The following is a 20777-nucleotide window of genomic DNA, read 5'->3' on the forward strand; positions in this document are numbered from 1 at the left end:
TATCCAAGGGACCCCCCCACCCCCACTTTGGGTTTTTTTTTTTTTTTTTTTTTTAAGTTGGAGTCTATGCCAAGCAAGAATGCAGTGACACAATTACAGCTCACTGTAGCCTAGAATTTCCGGACTCAAGCCATCTTCCAGCCTCAGCCTCCTCATTAACTAGGATTATAGGTGTAAACTACCACATTAAAAAAAACTGTAGAGACAGGAGACTCATGATGTTCTCCACGCTGGTCTTGCACTCCTGACCTCAAGAGATCCTCCTGCCTCTGTCTCGCAATGTGCTGGAAATACAGGCCTGAGACACTGTGCCCAGCCCTCCTTTGGCTGCTAAATTAAGTATAAATTTTGTAGCTCAATTTTGTGATCTCCTCTCTACTTTTTAGTATTTTTAATCATGCTTATTGCCCCTTCTGCCCTATAGAACAACAAATAAACAACTGAGTCTCATTCTGTTTGTTTGCTTAAATTTTTTCCTTCACCTGGATGTCCTCCGTCATTCTTGCCGTAGTTATTCAGCAACCCACTTCAAAAATAACCCTCTTCACTAGAACTTTTCTTATTACCCCAAATGGAATTGACCATCAGTCTTTTAAAATATATACAAGTCTGTTCTGCCTCCTTGTATTTAATAAGTTTTATATTAGAGTTACTTATGTGACTAACAATCAGATTAGGTGAATTCTATGAAGACCCAAATGCTCCCTTTGTCATCTTTGTATTTACTAAAGGCATCTGACACAGAACACTGGCTTGTTCATTGGCTTGATTTAAAGGGCAACTCCAAAGCTTATTGAATAAATTTAATAGGATTAGAAAGAAGAACTTTTGTTTTCCTGTTTAATTTTTTTTTTTTTTTTTTTTTCCTAGAGAAGTTAGAGGGGAAGTCAGATGTAGGATTCCTAAACAAAGGAAAGACAGGAAAGAAAAAGGGAGTATGGGAGGTGGAAAACACTAAATGCCTTCTGGATTTCACCCAATGAAGTTAAACTTCTTTAGGTATAAATAAAGAAGAATGTATTTACTTTTTATCTATTTATTTATTGTTATACTCAGAGCCCAGCATTTGGGTGACTTTATATAGGATCAATTTTAGTGAACTTAGTTACTTTATTTTCTACTGTTTTTCTAATATTCTATTTGCTTTGTTCATGTTCTTTTTTTACATTTAATATTCTATCAGCTTTATTAACTATTCTTGGATTTTAGTTTTATAAAGATATTGTTTTTGTAAAAATGTTCTCCTGCTAAAGAATGTACTTGCCTGTGAAAAACCAAGAGAGTGCTGTGTAGAAAGTAGTACAGGTAAAAACACCTGGGTGAAATTTGAGTACTCTCTCCCGACCGTGTCTTAGTTTTCCTTCACTCCTGATGGTTAGAAACCCAATTTCTTCCTCTCCTGTGATGTATTGTGATCAAAGTCTCAGACGCAGGCAAATTAGCATTTACTAGTTTATTTTTTGTGCCCTAAAACAGTACCCTCGTGGATTGAGGAGCTGAGTGTAACGCTAATATTCAAATCAGCTCTTCCCAAGAAACACATGCACGTTTGAATGGCTAATCTTAAACCTACCTATAGTGGTACTTATATCCAGCAATTATGGTATACCCTTCTCTGACCAGAAGTAGGAAACAGCTTTTTCTTTTCTTTTCTTTAATTTTCTTTTCTTCTTTTCTTCTCAATTGTGTTTCTAGAGAGATGAATTCCACAATAATATTTAGGGTTTCCAGAAATATAAAGCAGAGTTTGATTAGTTAGTAAAGAATTTGAGTTAATATAATCAACTATGTAAATTATGAAGTGTTACGAGTCATTTTCTTCCTATCGAGAAAAACAGGTTATTTTCATTCTCATGTATTATTTCTACGTATCCTGGGGGTTAAAATAAAAAGAAAGGACAGGATATATACTTTGTGAGGGACTAGAATCCTTAAAATAAAATCTTACTATGGAAGAAATAAATATTTTCAGTAAGAAAATAATCCCAATGGACATCACTAATGTAAAATTAAATATAATTTATTTAATTTCAAAGTTGAGAATTTTTCAAGGTAGATTTTATGGTCTCTGATATATACAAATTTCCATTTTATTGTTTTATTTTGATTGCAATGTTACTACAATATTATATCATGTGTTACAATAATGATTTGGATCTATTTGTTCAAACTATTTCTCTTGTATTTAATGATCTCTTTCTATCTCCTTTCGTCTCTTCTAAGCCTCAACAAAGTGCTTCTGGAAACAATGAGAGCTCTCAAGTTGAGTCAACAAAGGAAAGAAATCCACGTACCACTGCCTGTGACTCTCAAGATGTAAGAAAAACTTAAGATGGTTTTTACAGTATTAGACATGAGAACAAAGCATAAGCATTTTAAGAATTCTAATCCATGCTACCATGAAACTTACTACTTATATGTAATATCTACTATCTAAGGATTGTACTTTTAAATATAAGAAAGTAAATGTTCTTTTGGTCTGAATCAAGTAGGTGTTCCAGTAAGCATTGCAACCAGATTCTTAGGACAACTATGAATATGAGTTGTTAGAGAGGTAAGAGGATGACCACAGGCTAAGCAAGGTGGTCATTCCCACAGTTACATGATAGAAAGCTGTTAAAATGTAAAAAACAAAAACCAACAAAAAAAACTTATAGGATGTATTTCTCCATGTAAAGCAAATACACTCAGCATACAGAGACATCATGGTAGAGGAAGGGAGATTCATTTCCTTCAAATGATAGGAAATATGGAATTTGTTCAATGAGTCTTTTCACTCATTAAAAGTGCGATGGAATTTTATTTGTTTTGAACTTTGGCAAAATTAAGCTAATGGATCTATTATATTTAGATTTGAGAACCAGCAAATGACAGCAATTGTGTTGAACAGATTCAAAATTAGGCTTCAATCCAACTTGAAAAGTGTCTGATGAAACTATTTATGCTTGAAAGAAATCAGGCTGCAGCTAAAAATATATGATAATGATAAGGAGGAACAGAAAAGTAAGTTAAACAAGTGATCTCTTTTTTCTCTTCTGGCTGCCAAAGTGGATTAAGAAAAATGAATTACTCAACAGTTTTACCTTCAATTCTTTGTTTATTTAAACATGTATCCAAACTGTACAATTTAGAAGATAAAGTTAATAAGAAGTATAAACAAAATGCTTGAATTTTACTTCCAAAGGAGGAGAGAGTCAAAAAGGCTTTGGGCAGGAAGGAAGATTTTTACTGTAGTTTGAAGCATGGATAGGTCTTTGACAGTGAGCAAATTTGCAGAGGTAGGAGACTATCACAGCAGTATGGCTAAAAATACATAGTACCCAAAATGGTGGGATATGTGCCTACAACAATCACTGAAGACTAGAGAGTGAGGGGCCTTGGATTCCCAAGCTGAGATTGGTTTGGACTAGGGAGCTAGTTCAGGTTTTCAAATGCTTGTATTCAATCGAGTGATAAGACCATGATGTTAATTTTAAGGATGGTATTTTTATTTCTTGATATATATTTTTGAAACTCCATAAAAACATGTTCTCACTGGAGGCAAAATGGAAAATTTATGTGTGGTTTGCTAGGATTCCCCAAAGCAACATTCTGGTCTACTTTTCTTATTGAAGCCTGCTTCAAATCATAAATTGTTTTATTCATACATTATTTGTTTCTCTCTTCTACTTTTGTTGTTCTCCTTTGTCAGTGATAATTCTTCTGTCCTCAGTAAGTTCCAGAAGCAGCTACTGTCTTGTTCTGGTCTCAGTCTGGATCTGGGGCTCTTCGAAAAGCTGCCTCCACCAACACAAACATAAATGTTCTTTCACTAACCTGACTTCTGTCCTCTAGACTTGTGTTATTGGAGTCTCTACTCCTAAGAAGCTACACCTTTTAGTACATAGAGTGTTCAGTATTCAGAGCCTGCAGATTCAATTATAGATAATAATGAAGAAAGTAATACAATGAGTGACATAAACCAGGTGTGAGTAATAGGAATTAGTGGGACATGCATGAGCATCAGTTTTCAAGTTCTAGACCAGTACTTCTTAGCTCTGTCTCCAGAATAGTATCAAGTGAAGAGTACTTACAAAATACTAATGCCCACGACCCATTGCAGAAAAATTACCTCAGCACCTCAGTGGGTAAGGTCTAGACATTAGTTGTGTCATTCCTCCAGATGATTCAAAGATATAGGTTATTTTTCACTAATAATAGATTTACCCATTCATAAGAACCATCTGGGGAGCTTTTAGAAAGTCAGATTCTGAGCAATTAATCTGGACATTTTAAATAAATAAAACTAGAGAGACTTTATTTTTTACCTTGTCTAAATTTAGCCATAATATTCTGATTTGTATTAAATATCGTGAAATGTATTGCTTCCATTTAATGTAGCAATATAAAAATACTGACTCTACCAACCTAGAGACTTAAGCTCCAATTTGGGTTGCTTTATTGAATGCCCAAATTGAATAAGAAAGCAGAATTTAATTTCAATTTTCAAAATCACAAAATAAAATTATTTATCACATTCCTACCTTTATATTTTATTTTGGGTGTGTTTAGAATCTTAGCCTATGCCTTTATATGATTTTCCTTTAATCAGATATTGAATGAATGCTATTTAGTTTTATACAAAGACAAAAAGTAGGATATAATGTAGTTTTACTTTGTTTTTAATGTCCTTACTTAATAATTAATTGATAGTAGCTTTATTCCTATTTCTTGTTTTAATTTGATTTTCAGTTGTAATGAATTCAGAAATCCAAAAACCACTGAATTAGCAAATTTTAAAAATAATTAAAGTGAGATTAAATAGGAACCTGAATTTAGACAATCAAGGGAACAACTGGGAGCAAGCAATGAAAAGTCTATTTCAAAGAGAGAGCCACAGGATTCTGTGATCAAATGAAGATATAGGTAACATGAGCCCCAAATATATGTTTTATTGACTGAAATAATTGCATCATCATTATCAAGAAAGAAAACTAGAGTAGGTGATATTTTTGGTTAACATTTTTCTATTTACTTCTGAACAGAAGAGATGGGTACTCTGTTAATAATTAGAATGGGTAAAAGGCACAATGAAGCTAATTGTTTTTGAAAAATATAATTTTTAAAATAGCTTTATTGAGATATAACTTACATACCATAAAAATTCACCCATATAAGTGCATGTTTCAATCATTCATCAGATTTGCTGAGTCCAGGACTGTAATCCAGTTTCAGAACATTTTCATCTCCCTAATATGATCCCACATGCTTTTTTTTTTTTTTTTTTTTTTTTTTTACAATGAGTCCCTGTCCCTACTAAGCCTCAGGCAACCACAAACACAGTTTCTTTTTGTATTTGTTTGTACCTTTTTATTGCTGGAAAACATTTTATTGTATGGTGTACCACAGTTCTTTATCCATTCACCAGTTGATGTATTTTGGCTTATTTTAAATTTGTAGCTATTATGAAAAAATGATGCTATGAACATTTGCATAAACCACTTTGTATATGTTTTAATCTCTGTTGAGTAGACACCTAGATGTAGAATTGCTGGATTTGATTATAAGTTTATGCTTATACTGAAAAATGGGTACATTCTTTCCCCCTTTGAACAAACACAAGTGGTGCTTCTCTATTCTCACATCTTCACTATTAAAACCTCATGGTTCTCTGAAAGGTAAAATTCTCAGTAGTGAGGGCTCACCCTACCTTAAACTAAGCCTCTAGGAGTTTTTATATTTCATGGTAGTCCATACTTGGCCTCCAGAAATGTATTAAACGTATTACAACAATGTTCCCATCAACTACTGGCTCCAGCAGCTTTCACTCAGGTAGCTTGTCTGTGTTCTGTGTATTCACGGTGTCCCCAGTTTTTGGGGTGGTAGTTTTTCTGCAACATTAACTCTTTGATACATCTAAGAAAAGTTATTAATTATCAGACCCTTCAAGCTTTTGCTTGTTGTGAAGGTGCAAGTGGAGACTTCTAAGACCTTTATGTGTCAGAGCAGTACCTGAAGTCCTAATTCGTGTCTTCTGAAACACAGAAGCTTTTAATTTCAATAAAGTTCAATTCGTCATTTTGTTCTTCATGCTTTTGATATATCTAAAGAAATATTTACCTGTTTAAGCATACAGTTTTTGTTTTGTTTTGTTTTCTCATGGTTTCTTTTATAATGTGTTTGCTTTTATTTCTTACATTTAGATCAATATTCTACTTCAATTTTGTGTGTGTGTGTGTGTGTGTGGATGGTGTTAGGTAAGGTTTTGCATTTATTATTTGCATGTTGTTATTCAGTTGTCCCCGTCTTTATAACATGTTTTTAAGGAATACCTTTTTTAAAATTGAACTTCTCTAGCATCTTTGTCCAAAAATAACTGACCACAACATTTCACCATGTTGACCAGGATGGTCTCGATCTCTTGACCTCGTGATCCACCCGCCTTGGCCTCCCAAAGTGCTGGGATTACAGGCGTAAGCCACTGTGCCTGGCCTACTCTAATCTTTTAAAATTTCTTTCAGCAATGTTTGATAGTTTTTCAGGGTGTAAGTCTTGCATTTCTTTTGTCTTTATTTTTCTGAAGTACTTTTCTCTTTTTCATACTATTGCAAATGTAATATTTTAATTGCATTTCCAGATTGTTAACTGCTAGTATATATAAATGCAAGTATTTTTTGTTTATTGATCCATCAGAATGAGGAGTTTTAAGTGACTGTGAGCTCTGAGTAAAACCGTGATGAGATTTGCACATCACCTATAGGTAGTTGCAGTGCTGATTTTAAGCAGTTATGATGCTACATCCAGAATAAAGGAGACAAATCTCTTATCAAATTTTGCTTATCAATCTACGCTGATAAATTCTGTCTCATTTTAGAAGTAACACTTTGAGGTTCAATAATGATGAATGGAAAGTGTTTTCTAACGCTTGAGGTAGAAGGCTGAAGAAAAAAATTAGAATTGAAGGTTTGTGTTAATTTATGTTTCAACCAGTTTCCAGCAGTGTAATCATGAATATTTAACCCTTTTAAGACTGCTTTTTCTCCTCTGAAAAAGAGAGATGAATATCTGTTGCTTAATATAGCTCGTCCAAAGGATCCAGTGAGATAGCACAGCTTAACAATTAGCATATGACTAGCATAGCAAGCTCTCAATAATTACTACTTTCCATTCCTTTATGCAAAGCTATACCTCTCACACAAAACCTCAATAAATATTTTGAATTATGTACTTTAATTAATTTATCAAATGAAAAAACTTAAAATATGACCAAAGCAAGCTTAAATACTGTAATTGTATTTGCAATGTATTTGTAATGAGTAGCCTTATGCAGTGCTACTTTACACAGCAGAACCAGATGCAGTTAGTAGGAACAGCTATAGGAAGAATAATATTTTAGTCAAATATAAAAATGAACTCTTTATGAAAAGTATCTGAAACTAGAATTAGCAGTTGGCAGAAGTACCATAATACGTGATAGAATAATGAAAAACAGCCATTCTGGAATATAGTCAGGAATTGAGGCATTAGTGTGGAAGAATAGACTGATCATGTTAGCATCTCTTTCAATTTCAGGATTCTATAATTATCAACAACCTCACTTCCCTGACAGCTGATAGGACCCCATGCAGTCTCTCAGTAAATAGATAAGAAAGATTACGCATTTTGATTCCTGTTGGTCATACCTGAGACTGAATAACATAGAAGATAAGGCATGGGAACTACATAAAATCTAGATGTGGATACTGACTTTGCTGTTTCCTAACATTGTTGCTCTGGGAAGGGACTTTGTATTCAGATCCCTTTATCAATATAAGGTAGAGGAAGATTTTTCAAATTTTAGCATACTAAGAATCACCAAGTCAACTGGGAAAACTGCTTATGTATTATTCCCATGTATTATTAATCCATTGGTCAGGGAAAGAGCCCAGGAATGTATATTATTGTAATAATCCCACATAGATTTTCTTCTGTCAATATTTTTTAATGTTAAACACTTTGAGAAATTGCCAGGCACCATGGCTCATGCCTGTAATTCCGGTGCTTTGGGAAGCCAAGGCGAGCGGATCACAAGGTCAGGATAGAGACCATCCTGGCTAATATGGTGAAACCCCGTCTCTTTTTGTATTTTTGTAAAAATACAAAAAATTAGCTGGCCGTGGTGGCAGGCGCCTGTAATCCCAGCTACTCGGGAGGCTGAGGCAGGGCAATCGCTTGAACCTGGGAGGCAGAGGTTGCAGTCAGCTGAGATTGTGATACTGTAATTTGAGAAATTTTGTTATTCATTTATTACAGGTTTATTATGATTATTATATAAATATATAGATATTAAATATGTCATGTTCAACCACATCATAGATATCCTTATTAGTTCCTTTTAAGAAGTAGCTCTGAAGTTTTAATACTCAAAGTCTCAAAATATTCTGTGGCCAAAGAATCAAACTTGAAATGATAAAACATGCTTATTTTTAGATATCTTTGTTGCTTTGTTCCACTTCCTGCCTATGCCTTATGTAAACCAGGCAGGGTCACTTAGGAAATGGCCCTCAGATTCCTTGTTCCTTTTTAAAGAAGACTTAAGAAACTTGAAATGGATCGCTAAATTCTTAGCAGCGTATTTGACTATCAGTTTGGGGTATGTACAAGTTACTCTAAAAGCTGCTTTATTTAAATTATAATATTGGAGTCACATTGAGAAAGCAAAGGATGTATCTACTCCATCCCATTTTCCTGCAGCTTGCAAATGTGCCTCATATTGTTTAATAGCATATCAAGAATTAAAGACATTGAACATTGTATTTTAATTTTCATTTAGGAATTAAGAGTTAATACTCAATGTAAATGTGTTTTGCAATATTTCTGACTTCTATAAGTAGCAAACATTTAATTTTTCTTACTGTGCTGAGGAAATGAAAAACAAGGATGGCTTATGTTTAGCACTGGGAGCACTAGCTCAATTTCCTGCCGTTACATCTGCTTGCAAGTCCCTTACCAAAGGGAGTCTATTCAACAGAAAAATATTGCCTAGGGAAATGAGAGGAGAAAATGTGCAGAAAATAAATTCTAGAGCTGCAAGTAGAAAATTATGCCAGCTTTTTCATGTTAAAACAATTTTGGCTGAGATATAAGAAATCTAGTTCGTTATTATATCCAACATGCATTTTGCGGCATTTGATGGTCTGGATGAGTTGTTGGTGGATCCAATGCTTGGTTAACATAATTTTCTAGGCAGGTCATGCCCTGCTGTAATTGGACTTAGAGACCACACACCATTGTTATTCTGGGCTACATTCCATCAGACCATCTGAAGAAGTTGGCTTCTTTAAAAGCATTTTTTATTGTCCTACTGTGCTATTTTTTTCAAGAAGAAGCAGGAATCCCTCCAAATAATGTAGGAATGATAGATAGCTTCCAATGGTCTTTGGAAAAATGTTATATTTTATTCATATAAATCTCCATGTTTACTTTTCTATAACACCTTAATTTAAGCATCCAAACATGTTAACCTAATTTGGTATATTTCCATAAATAGTATGGAAAGCTTAAGAAAAATGGTTAATCTATTAATATGGTAAATGAAAATAACCCAGTAACCATGTTAATATTTATTATAAAAATCACTGGCCAAACAATAACGTGAAAACACAAAGCATAATCTGATAAATAATTATTTTACCCCTCCCATTTACCTATGAGACACATAAGGACTTCCTTCTCTGGGTTTCAATCATCCTTGCTGGATGAATGTATTTTGTCCATTATCACAGTACACCTTGTATTTTGATTATTTGTATAAGGTTCTCATTTTGAATTAGATAATATGTAATTTGAGGGCAAAGGCTATAGTAATATTTGTATTGTAAATTAAGGTTCAGAAAGGGAGTGTGACTTGCCCAGAGGCACCTGCTTCGGGGACATTGATGTCAGAACTTGCCTCGCTTCCAGTCGACCACTCCTACCATTGGCTCCATCAACTGAATGTGGAGTCATTGTCTTGATTTAATGTTACATTCTCAATCTTTTGACTTCTTGCTTTTCCGTTTAATATTAACTTATTAAACCAGCACTAAAATATTTTTCTGTAATAAATGTAAAAAATCAATTTCCTACATAAATTGGCATCACAGAAAAATTCAGCCAAAACATATTGGTGTCTCTAATATTGAGTAGCATGGTACTCAATTTAACTTTTTTTCTCTTTTGTAATATTATAAAAATTTTGCTTACTTTTAGCCTATAGCTTGTCCCGTCTCTTATTTAAATATGGAGAATGAACTGGATTTTTGTATTTGTCAAAAATAGTTTTTGTTGGTATAATTTCAAGTTTACCAGTTGTATATTTGCATTAATTATTCTGAGTTATTTTAATCTTTTAGAGTAAGAGCATAAGAGATATGACTAATCTCTTTAGTGAAGTAAAAAGAAGTGTTTAATAACAATAACAAAGTCATAGCAATTGGCAAGGTCAGCGATACAAAGTAAATGAAAATTTGACAATGAATTTCTGAAAACGTATTCCATCTGCTTTAATTCTTAAAGTTTTATTCTTTATTTCTGAGGGCAGGAATAGAGTATAATTAAAAATAAAAATAAAAAATAAAATAAAGCAAAAGAGAACATTATCTTTTTGTAATCATTTCAGTGATTGTAAATTCAGTCATCATGACCTTTTGAAAAAGTCATTCTAAATATACTACTTTATTTCCATAAATAATTCCCAAATGGGATATCTGCACTGAAGGCAAACACATACATGTATCATAATGAAAACCTTCTGAAGCATTTGAATGCCGTAGTTAAATTAGATGGGCTGACTGAGCTGATGTTTCTGCTTTCAGTGGGGAAAAAAAGAATAAAAGTCATCCTTCAAGGTAAAAGTTACTCAAGGCAGGATGAATGCTTGGTTACTGACACGATTTTCTTACCCTGTTAAATCATAAACACAAATGGAGGAGAGGAAGAGAAACAGAGAACTGGGGGGGAAAACTCCAGCAATAAATTCTTTGGCAATATCAAGATTTTGTAATGATCAGAATTAATATGTTGACCACAGAAGTGTAAACTTAAGTGAATATCAGTTCCTTCTAAGATAGGAATCAAACTTATTGCCAATATAGAGAAATTTTGATTGAAGGAAGGGAAAACTGAAAAAGGGAGGTGAAAGATAGAACCTAAATTGAGCACCTAATATATGCAAGATATTCCATTAGGAACCTTGGCATGTTTTTTAAAAATGTAATCAACTCTCCTGGCATCTGATTGAGGTGGGTATTATTTTGTCTAGCTTACAGATAAAAAATCAGAACCTCAGTAAGTCGAAATAACTTTCCCAAGTTCATACAACAAATGAAGATAAAAAGAATTTGTCTTCATTCATTAGAGTTGCTATAACAAAATACCATAGACTGGGTGGTTTATAAACAATAGAAAATTTATTTCTCGCAGTTCTAGAGGCTAGGAAATTTTCATTCAAGGCACTGACAGATTTGGTGTTCGGTAAGGCCCACTTGCTTAGGGAAAGCCATCTTCTCACTGTAATTTTACATGGCAGAAGAGGTAAGATGATGTCTCTGAAGCCTCTTTTGTAAGGGTGCTAGTACCTTTCATGAGGCTCTACCCTCATGACCTAATCACCTCCCCAGGGCTCCAATGCCTTATCCCGTCACCTTGTGAGTTAGGATCTCAACATATAAATTTTGGGGGGACATAAGTATTCAGATAGTAGCAAATTTTAACCTAATATGGACTATCTCTTTATTCACATTGCTGTGATTACCTTTATTATCTCATTTCACTGTGATATAAACATTTTGAAGGTAACTATCATTATCATCATCTAACAAATGAGATAAAATGAGATTAAATTGGTATTTCTCACTTTGCCATAGGCAAATGCTGTTCTGTGATGAAGTTTTCAACAGTATAAATAAAAAGAAAAATGATATAGACTAAAAAGCCAAATAACTAACATATTAGTGGATTTACCATTAATCTTTTATCTTCTATCTTATCCTCATCCTCCTCTTTTCCCCATTCCTCTTCTTGTTTCTTCCTCTTCTTTTTTCTATTTCTCCCTCACTCTATCACAGGATGATTTATTTTGTCATTGGATGTTTTGTCTGTTTTGCAAATTAAACTTTTATCTGAAATATTGCTGAAATATAGTAATCTATTTTTTGTTGATTTATTTTCTGCAATGTCAAAATTTGACTTTTTCTATTTCATTGTTATTGGTATCTAATTTTATTTTCCAATAAGATACCAATGTTCATGAACTTACCCACATTATCACAGATAGTAGGAAATAGAGTTTGGACTCAAGTTCATTTGTGCATGACTCCAAAGCTTATTCTTGCTGCCTTACTGTGACTAGAGACATCACAGGATTAGAGTCTCCTGCGCTATGTTGTGACTGTGTGTTCGTTTTCACACACAGAGATTATGTAATTGGCAAGGTTTGTCTCAACTACATACTTTTGTTGTTACAATGATTGCTTTTGTGGTTATATGATAATATTGTGTCAGTTGGCAGTTTATTACCAGAAATCACAGAAACAGGTTATTCTAGAGCTGTTGGTGAAGATGTGTATCTGAGAGGCAGTGTTTAATCATTTTAATAGATGTATTTGTGCCTTATCCCACTTTATAATTTACAGACCCAGCTGTGTTTCTCCCTAGCTCTCCTGTATAATTAAATGGGTGAACTGCATATTGAAGCAGTTGAATTTGTGCGTGCTTTCCTGATTAATTTTCATATTTTATTACTTGAATTTCCAGATCTTGGCTACTTTACTAATTAGGTTGAATTTTACTTAATTGAGATGATGAAGGTATGTTGAAGACTTGTACTACTCTTTGTATTGTTTTAAATAATTCTCTGGACTAATATTTGATATTTTTTCTTTTTTTAGACAGAAAATGATTCTTTTGAATAATTAATCCATAATTCACTACAACTTATTACATCTCTATCCATTCTTTCCCAAGTAAAATTATATTCTTTAATTATACATGCATAAAGAGAAATCATATCTGAACTTTTGCTTTAGTTCAAGAAAAAGAATTTGAGTTTGAAATGGATATGGAATGAAGACCTTAAGTTTTTAGGCTCTTTTCAAATTTAAATGTTATATTTTTATGAACCTGTATATTACCCCATATGCCAGCTGTACACAGATATGCAGTTATTACTATAGATGGTAATATATCATTGGAAAGTGACATATCAGTCATGCCCCTCAAGAAAAGGGAAAAAGAAGAAAGGAAAAACAAAAAAAAAGAAAAACAGAGGGATGGGAGAAGAAAAAGGAGGGAGACAGGAGAAAGGAAGGGAAAAAGGGAGGGGGAAGAAAGGAGAGGAGGGGGAAGAAGGGAGAGGAGGAGGAAGGGAAAGAGGGAGAGGTAGTAATAGTGGATATAGAAATGATAAAGACAGACATAGACAGTTACAAGAATGGCCAAACAGATAGGTAGGCTTTAAGTGTTATTTTGGAACCAACCTCCAGGGCCAAGCACGGTGGCTCATAACTGTAATTCCAGCACTCTGGGAGGCCTAGGTAGGCAGATCACTTGAGTACAGGAGTTTGAGACCAGCCTGGGAAACATGTTGAAGCATTGCCTCTATAATACAAAAAAAAAAAAAAAAAAAAAAAAATTATCTGCATATGGTGGCATTTGCCAGTACTCTCAGATACCTGAAGGGTTGAGGTGGGAGGATTACTGGAGCCGGGGAGGTTGAGGCTAAAGTGAGCTATCATCACACCAGTGCACTCCAGCCTGTGTGACAGAGCAAGACCTAAAACAAACAAACAAACAAACAAAAAAAAAAAACAAACAAAAAAAAAAAGGAAGAAAGAAAGAAAGGAAAGAAAAGAAAAGAAAAGAAAACCAACAAAAAAGTCAAAGCACACCAATAAAGTTGTGTGCCTTTCCCTCTCCAACTTTATCATTGTGCTATGATATTTGACAATGCTGAGTTTAATGTATTTTATTTTTGTCAGTCTTATATACATTTCTTGCTTTGTATTAGTGTAATATTTTCTATATAATTTCATATTATATGATACCAGATTAAGCAGTTTTATATTAATAAACATTCTAAAAACATTGTCTTCATGACCACAAAATATTTTATCATTATTTAGTCAGCATATTTTTATTTGACCAATATCTTGTTTTATTTCTGTTATACAAATCCCCATAATGAATACTTCTTTGTGCTCAGTTTATTTTCTTTTTTTGTTTGTTCATTTAGTTTTGTTTTAAATTTTGTATTTTTTTTTTTTTTTCAGAGAGAAAAGACCCCAAATTAAAATAAAATGGGCCTTCTGTTTGCCTGGGTTTTACATCTGTGGATTTAACCAACCATGAATCAAAAATATTTGGAAAAACATACAACAGAAAATAAAACAAATAAAATATAGTATACCAACTATTTACATCACATTCCTATTATATTAGATGTTATAATTAATCGAGAGATGATTTAAGGTATATAGGAAGGCATGTGTAGATTATATATAAATATAACATCTTTTTATTTAAGAGACTTGAGCATCCATGGATGTTGGTATCTGTCTGGGATGATGAAAGAAATCCCCAGATACATTGAGGGATGACTGTACACTAAATTGTGAAAATATTTAAAGCCATTTATCAGTATTTTCCAAAATATCTATGTGAATATATTTTCACACCAACATAGTAAAAGAGAGAAAGGGAAAGAGAAGAGAGAGGTGTCTCCTTCAGCATGTTATAGCCACTAGTAATATATAGTTATTGTTTGTTTATATGTTTTATAAGAAAAAGAGTTTATCATTTTAATTATTATTTATATTTGTGTACAATTGGATCATATCATTTTATTCAGTGTCATGTGGATGGCATTGCATTAATGCAAATGCATCTGAGCAAGTTAAGGTAGAACAGCATTTCTTCCAAAACTGAATGGGCCACATTAATCGTTATATAAACAATCACCACTTGTTCAATATCTAATTTCAGAGAGTGTTCCATGATAATAAAAATACATATGATTTCTTGAACATGTAATGTGTATCTGGGGCTTTATTCCAGGTTCTTTGTCTTTATTTAACCCTCACAAAAATTCCATGAATACAATTCCCTTTCCCTATTAAATAAATGATAAACATGAAGGACAGTCAGACAAAGAACAGGTGAAGAAACCAGATTCAATATTAAACTTTCTTAATGCAGATCCTGTACCTCTCACTGCCTAGGGACTCAATTTATCTTCAAATATCTTGTAAGATGAACATTATTACTTCAACTTTATATATCTTAAACAGGAAGAAAATGTAGCCTGAATATACTCCCATGTCTCCCTGTTTACAAAGCACATGTTCTTTCCACTAGGTTATACATTTTCAATTCACATACCATATAGTTTATTTTATTGTTTCTTATCATGCCACCTGTACTGATTTCCTTGATGAAAAAGAAACATATACAATTATTATTTCCTGATAATATCTATATTGGCATTCATATGTAAAACACCATTAATATTATGCACCCTACAGAATTGTGTTGACATTTAAATAGATGGTGTATATTAAATTATGTATCTACTGCTTTATAATTACTTGTTAAATACAGATTTCCTGTGTGATTAATTTTATTATCTCTTTATGTGTTAATGATGACTCTTAAAAAACATGAGCAGCATGTAAACTTCGTTATTCAAATTTTCAGCAACTTCTCATGTAGACTTAAAAAATAAAGCATCATTGTCAAGCATTAGAAAATAACTTGTGAAACTTGAACACTAAATTGGCATACCTACTCTATTTCATAAAATCTCATGGAATTTCAAATTTGGTGTAGGTCTCAGAGGTGACTGAACCCATCCATTTCATGAAAATAGCCTAAGATTGTGGCTGTTTTGGTTTAATATCAACATTTCCAGTTCATTTTATTTTGGACTGTCTCTCAATTTAAGACATGTTGTTCTTTCCATTGTCCCAGTCTGACCTCTCTCTTGTCCTAGGCACATCATTCAAGGAATAGATATGCCTAACCCTTCTCCCTGCATGATAGCCCTTGAAACATTTGATAGTACATCTTAATTGTCCATTTGTTGACATTTATGACCTCACAAATTTCTAATGTTCATCTGAAAGATAAAAATCTCAAAATCTCTAGATATTGAGATTTAATATGTTAGCATTTAAAACCATAATCATAACCAACTACTCAGACCAATCTCTAAATCAGTGCTTTGTTTGGAGATAACATTGACAGCCATACTAACAAAGAGAAACATGTTCTGACTTCCTACAAAACATAATTCACTTAGTGAATTTTTTCTTAAATATTTGAGATCAAAATATGTGTCTTAAACTATGGGAAAGCTGCTTGAAAGAGCCAAATGTTCTTGTAGTCAGTGATGATTTTGGTCTGCATTGTCTCTGGGTTGTTCTCTACCATGTACCTGGGTCCCACAAAGCACCTGGCACACAGTCATCACCTGGTACATCTTTATTAAGGGCAAAGTGAGTGAACCTTGTTAACATGCCTGCTGCTGTCATTATTGCCTATATATTGATCCTTATGTTCATCATTATCATTGCTGCTACAATATCTAATACAGATCACAGTGGGTTGAGTGGCACTGAGATAGGTGTTTTAAATATATTTCCTCATTTATTCCTTACAAATATTGATGAGCAAACTTGTTCCTCGTTTTAAAAATATGAAAATTGAGATTAAGGAAAATTGAGTCATCCAAGGCCACAAAGCTAGTAGATTTAAGAATTTAAATATTGACTAAACATAGATTCCTTCACCCATGGGTTTTAACCTTATTCTTCTTTGTCATGAAATCTCTTATGTGAAACAGCACTATTTGTCTCTTTCCAAGAGTCACAATTCCATTTCAGGTTTTGCCAGGAAGAATTAAAAGAACGAAATTTCAATAATTAATCCAGGAAGAGGAATGAGGCAAAGAATACATCAGTGTGATAAAACTTTTTGTGTTTGTGTATGTATTTGACAGCCATAGTCAAAAGATTATCTATGAGTCAGAGAAGGTGACAAGCAAAGATTCATTATTTTCATGCTCACTCATACACCTTCACTATGATTCATCAAAGTTAATCTGTTGACCACGTTCTATGACACATCTTATTTGTTTAAGAAAACAGTCTCCAGCCTTCTAATTTCATCCATCTTCTCTGTCTGCCTCTTCATTTGTCATGCTTAGCACACAAATAGTAAGAGGAACAACAATGAAAATTTGGCAGAATCTGATTTTTTATAGTAACCGTAAAAACCTTCCAGATTTCCAAATGAGCATTTGTTGGAAGGAGGATTTCTAGGGAAGCTAGTTCAGAATGTTATACAACATTTTGTCTTCTTGGGGGATTTTATTTCTTTTATTTTGTGACTGGAAAATCTCCCAGCTCTTCCTATTAGTTATGCATCACCAAAAGGCTATTTGAAGATGAGTCAAATTTTCATTCACTCTGGCATTGTCCAGTGATGTTCTCAGTGGAAAGGGGAGGCAGGAGAGTTGGGAGTATAAAATGACTGCATAGAGCTTTTCAACACAAAATTTATCATCTTCGGGGATTTATAACTTGAACTGCTTATTAAATGATACTTGGGAGTTTATAAAATAATATTTTATGATCATTTGGGGGCAAAAAGAAGCCTGAGCAAAGATTTAAAGTTATCCACTTGCTCATCAAGTGTGAAGAGTAAGTAAAAACCTGTGACAATGACATTTGCTAAGGGGCTCTAAGTGTAGCCATATTATGAATGATCTTGAGTACTATTTAACTAAATTCATGCTTTATTCTATAGGCAATGGTAAGTCACATATTTGTGTGTGGGAGATATTTTTTCTTGTTTGTTTTGATTGATTTTTATGCAGTGAGTTAGAATGATAAAATCCATTTTAGGAAGACATTTCTGGAGGCTGATTTGTTTGGGTTGGAAAAAGGTGAGGTTAGAGTTTAAAGTCTAATTCAACAATCCAGCAATGAAATAAAAGGGGTAAATGCCATTATCTTTGAAAGAGAAAGGGAGACTATAACGTGCTGACTTGTTTTCATGAAAAATTGTTTACAGCTTACCCACAAAAAGGTTGTCTGTTTCTATCATCTGCAAGTTTCATTTTCAAAGCTGAGATACCATAATCCTCAAATCCTCTGAGTTGAGATACTGAATCTACATATGGCAATTAAAAGTACAAAAGGTATTGTCCTTGTTGTTGTTTCTGGTGAGTACATGTAAAGGGAAAACTCTGAACGTCTATTATCCTTTGGGTTGAGATTCATTATCATTAAGTAATAAAATTATATTTTTGGTATGGGAAGTTAATTATATTCTGATTACATGTAGTTTTAGGCACAGAGAGACTGAGTCATTTTAAAAAGGAACTTGAGAGAAATGTCTGTTCATATCCTTTGCCCACTTTTTGATGAGGTTATTTTTTTCTTGTAAATTTGTTAAGTTATTTTTAGATTCTGGATATTAGCCCTTTGTCAGATGAATAGATCGCAAAAATTTTCTCCCATTCTGTCGGTTACCTGTTCACTCTGATGGTAGTTTCTTTTGCTGTGCAGAAGCTCTTTAGTTTAATTAGGTCTCATTTGTCAATTTTGGCTTTTGTTGTCATTGTTTTTGGTGTTTTAGTCATGAAGTCTTTGGCCATGCCTAAGTCCCGAATGGTATGGCCTTGGTTTTCTTCTAGGGTTTTTATGGTTTTAGGTCTTATGTTTAAGTTTTTAATCCAATAAGACATTTATGTGACCAACAAACATATGAAAAAAAGCTCATCACCATTGGTCATTAGAGAAATGCAAATGAAAACCACAATGAGATGCCATCTCACACCAGTTAGAACGGTGATCATGAGAAAGTCAGGAAACAACAAATGCTGGAGAGGATATGGAGAAATAGGAACAATTTTACACTGTTGGTGGGACTGTAAATTAGTTCAACTATTGTGAAAGACAGTGTGGAGATTCCTTAAGGATCTAGAACCAGAAATAAAATTTGACCAAGCAATCTCATTACTGGGTATATCCCCAAAGGATTATAAATCATTCTACTGTAAAGACACATGCACAAGTATGTTTATTTCAGCACTCTTCACAATAGCAAAGTATTGGAACCAACCCGAGTGCCCATCAATGATAGACTGGATAAAGAAAATGTGACACATATACACCATGGAATACTATGCAGCCATAAAAAGGATGAGTTCATGTCCTTTGCAGGAACATGGATGAAGTTGGAAGCTATCATTCTCAGCAAATTATCACAAGGACAGAAAATCAAAAACCACATGTTCTCACTCATAAGTGGAAGTTGAGCAATGAGAACACATGGACACAGGGAGGGGAACATCACACACTTGGACCTGTTGTGGGGTGGCATCTATGGGAGGGATAGCATTAGGAGAAATAGCTAATGTAGATGACGAATTTATGGGTGCAGCAAACCACTATGGCACGTGTATACCTATCTAACAAACATGGACAGTCTGTACATGTACCCCAGAAGTTACAGTATGATAAAAAATAAAATAAAAAAATGAACTTTTATGCATTTTTCTTTCAGTTTTATAATTTAATTTAGTAATAGAGTCATGAAATAATCTTTGGAACTCTAACTCCAAATATTTGAGTATTAAAACTTAACTTCTAACAAAAGTAGCCAAGTTTCAACTTCTTGTCAGCCATGTGGGAGAAGAAAAATGATGCTGCCTTGACAAGATCTGGAAGTCAGAGAGGGATACTTATAAAAATCATATAGATTACAAATCTTTCACTGGAGGAAGAGAGTCGTACTGATGACATGTTTGGACAAGTATTGTATGTAATGATCACTGTAGAGTGCTGTTCATAAATCTCTTTAGATTCCAACATAGAGGAAGCATTGACTTCTTAGAAACATAGGCATGTTACTGCAGGATATTTACAATGTAATTGTCACTTAATGTCTGCCAGATTCAGTGTAAACATTGCTGCTTGAGCTACCTCAGAGTTCCTGAACTGTACCTACTCTACTCTCAGTATTTCCCATTTCAGCTTACCTCAAAATTGCTACCTTTGATGCATCTCCCTCACTTACAGAATGTTTACTTCTGCTTTTTTGTCCTCATGACTTTACCTCAAAAAACTTTATTCATCACTCAAGCCTCAGTTCCTCCTTCATGAAGAAATCAATGATTGCCCTAATTAGCCATGAGTGATATTGTCTTCTTTTCTGGATAATACATCTCAGTGATTCATCAGGCCCAAATGTGTACCAACCATTTACTTAGGGATCTTGGTAGAATATTGCAAAAGTATATTATGAGAAACATTTTTTGGTTTTGTCACAAACTGTCTTGTTACCTGAGACTGCAACCTGTGAGGTGCTGTCAAAATCTAAAATATTGTATAGTTAAATAATAAAATGGGAGAAAGAAAATATGAATCTTTGCAAGATCCCAAATTTGCAGCAAGAGACTTTGCCTCAATTGTAACAGCAATAGCTTTATGACTTTGAGGATGTTATGTAGCTCTGTTAATCTTGTTGTCCTCATGTGTAAAAAAGACAAAAATATCTGAGTATTGTTATGAGGATTAAATCACATGAAATATATATCAAATCAATTACAGCATCTGGTACATAACAGATACCTGATAAGTTATACTGTACTAATTCATAAATTAACATTTATTTATTTTCAATTTTCATACTCCAGCTACACATGCAACACCTGGAAATAATAACAACTTTGATCACTTGAGCATGTTATCCCAGTAGGTAATACACAATATATG

The 20777-nt window shown here is 33.5% G+C and overlaps 1 protein-coding gene across 2 annotated transcripts in view; it reads left to right on the plus strand.

Annotated features, from left to right (window-relative positions):
• Positions 1-20777, plus strand: part of LUZP2 (leucine zipper protein 2) — a 601108-nt gene that overhangs the window by 568374 nt on the left and 11957 nt on the right. For both annotated transcript variants that reach the window (XM_003910114.5, XM_017948549.3), the window contains exon 10: positions 2224-2316. In XM_003910114.5, coding sequence (XP_003910163.4) covers positions 2224-2316 — 93 coding nt within the window. The remainder of the gene's footprint in view (positions 1-2223; positions 2317-20777) is intronic.

The sequence above is a fragment of the Papio anubis genome, chromosome 12, assembly GCF_008728515.1.
Source record: "Papio anubis isolate 15944 chromosome 12, Panubis1.0, whole genome shotgun sequence".
NCBI classification, from domain to species: Eukaryota; Metazoa; Chordata; class Mammalia; order Primates; family Cercopithecidae; genus Papio; species Papio anubis.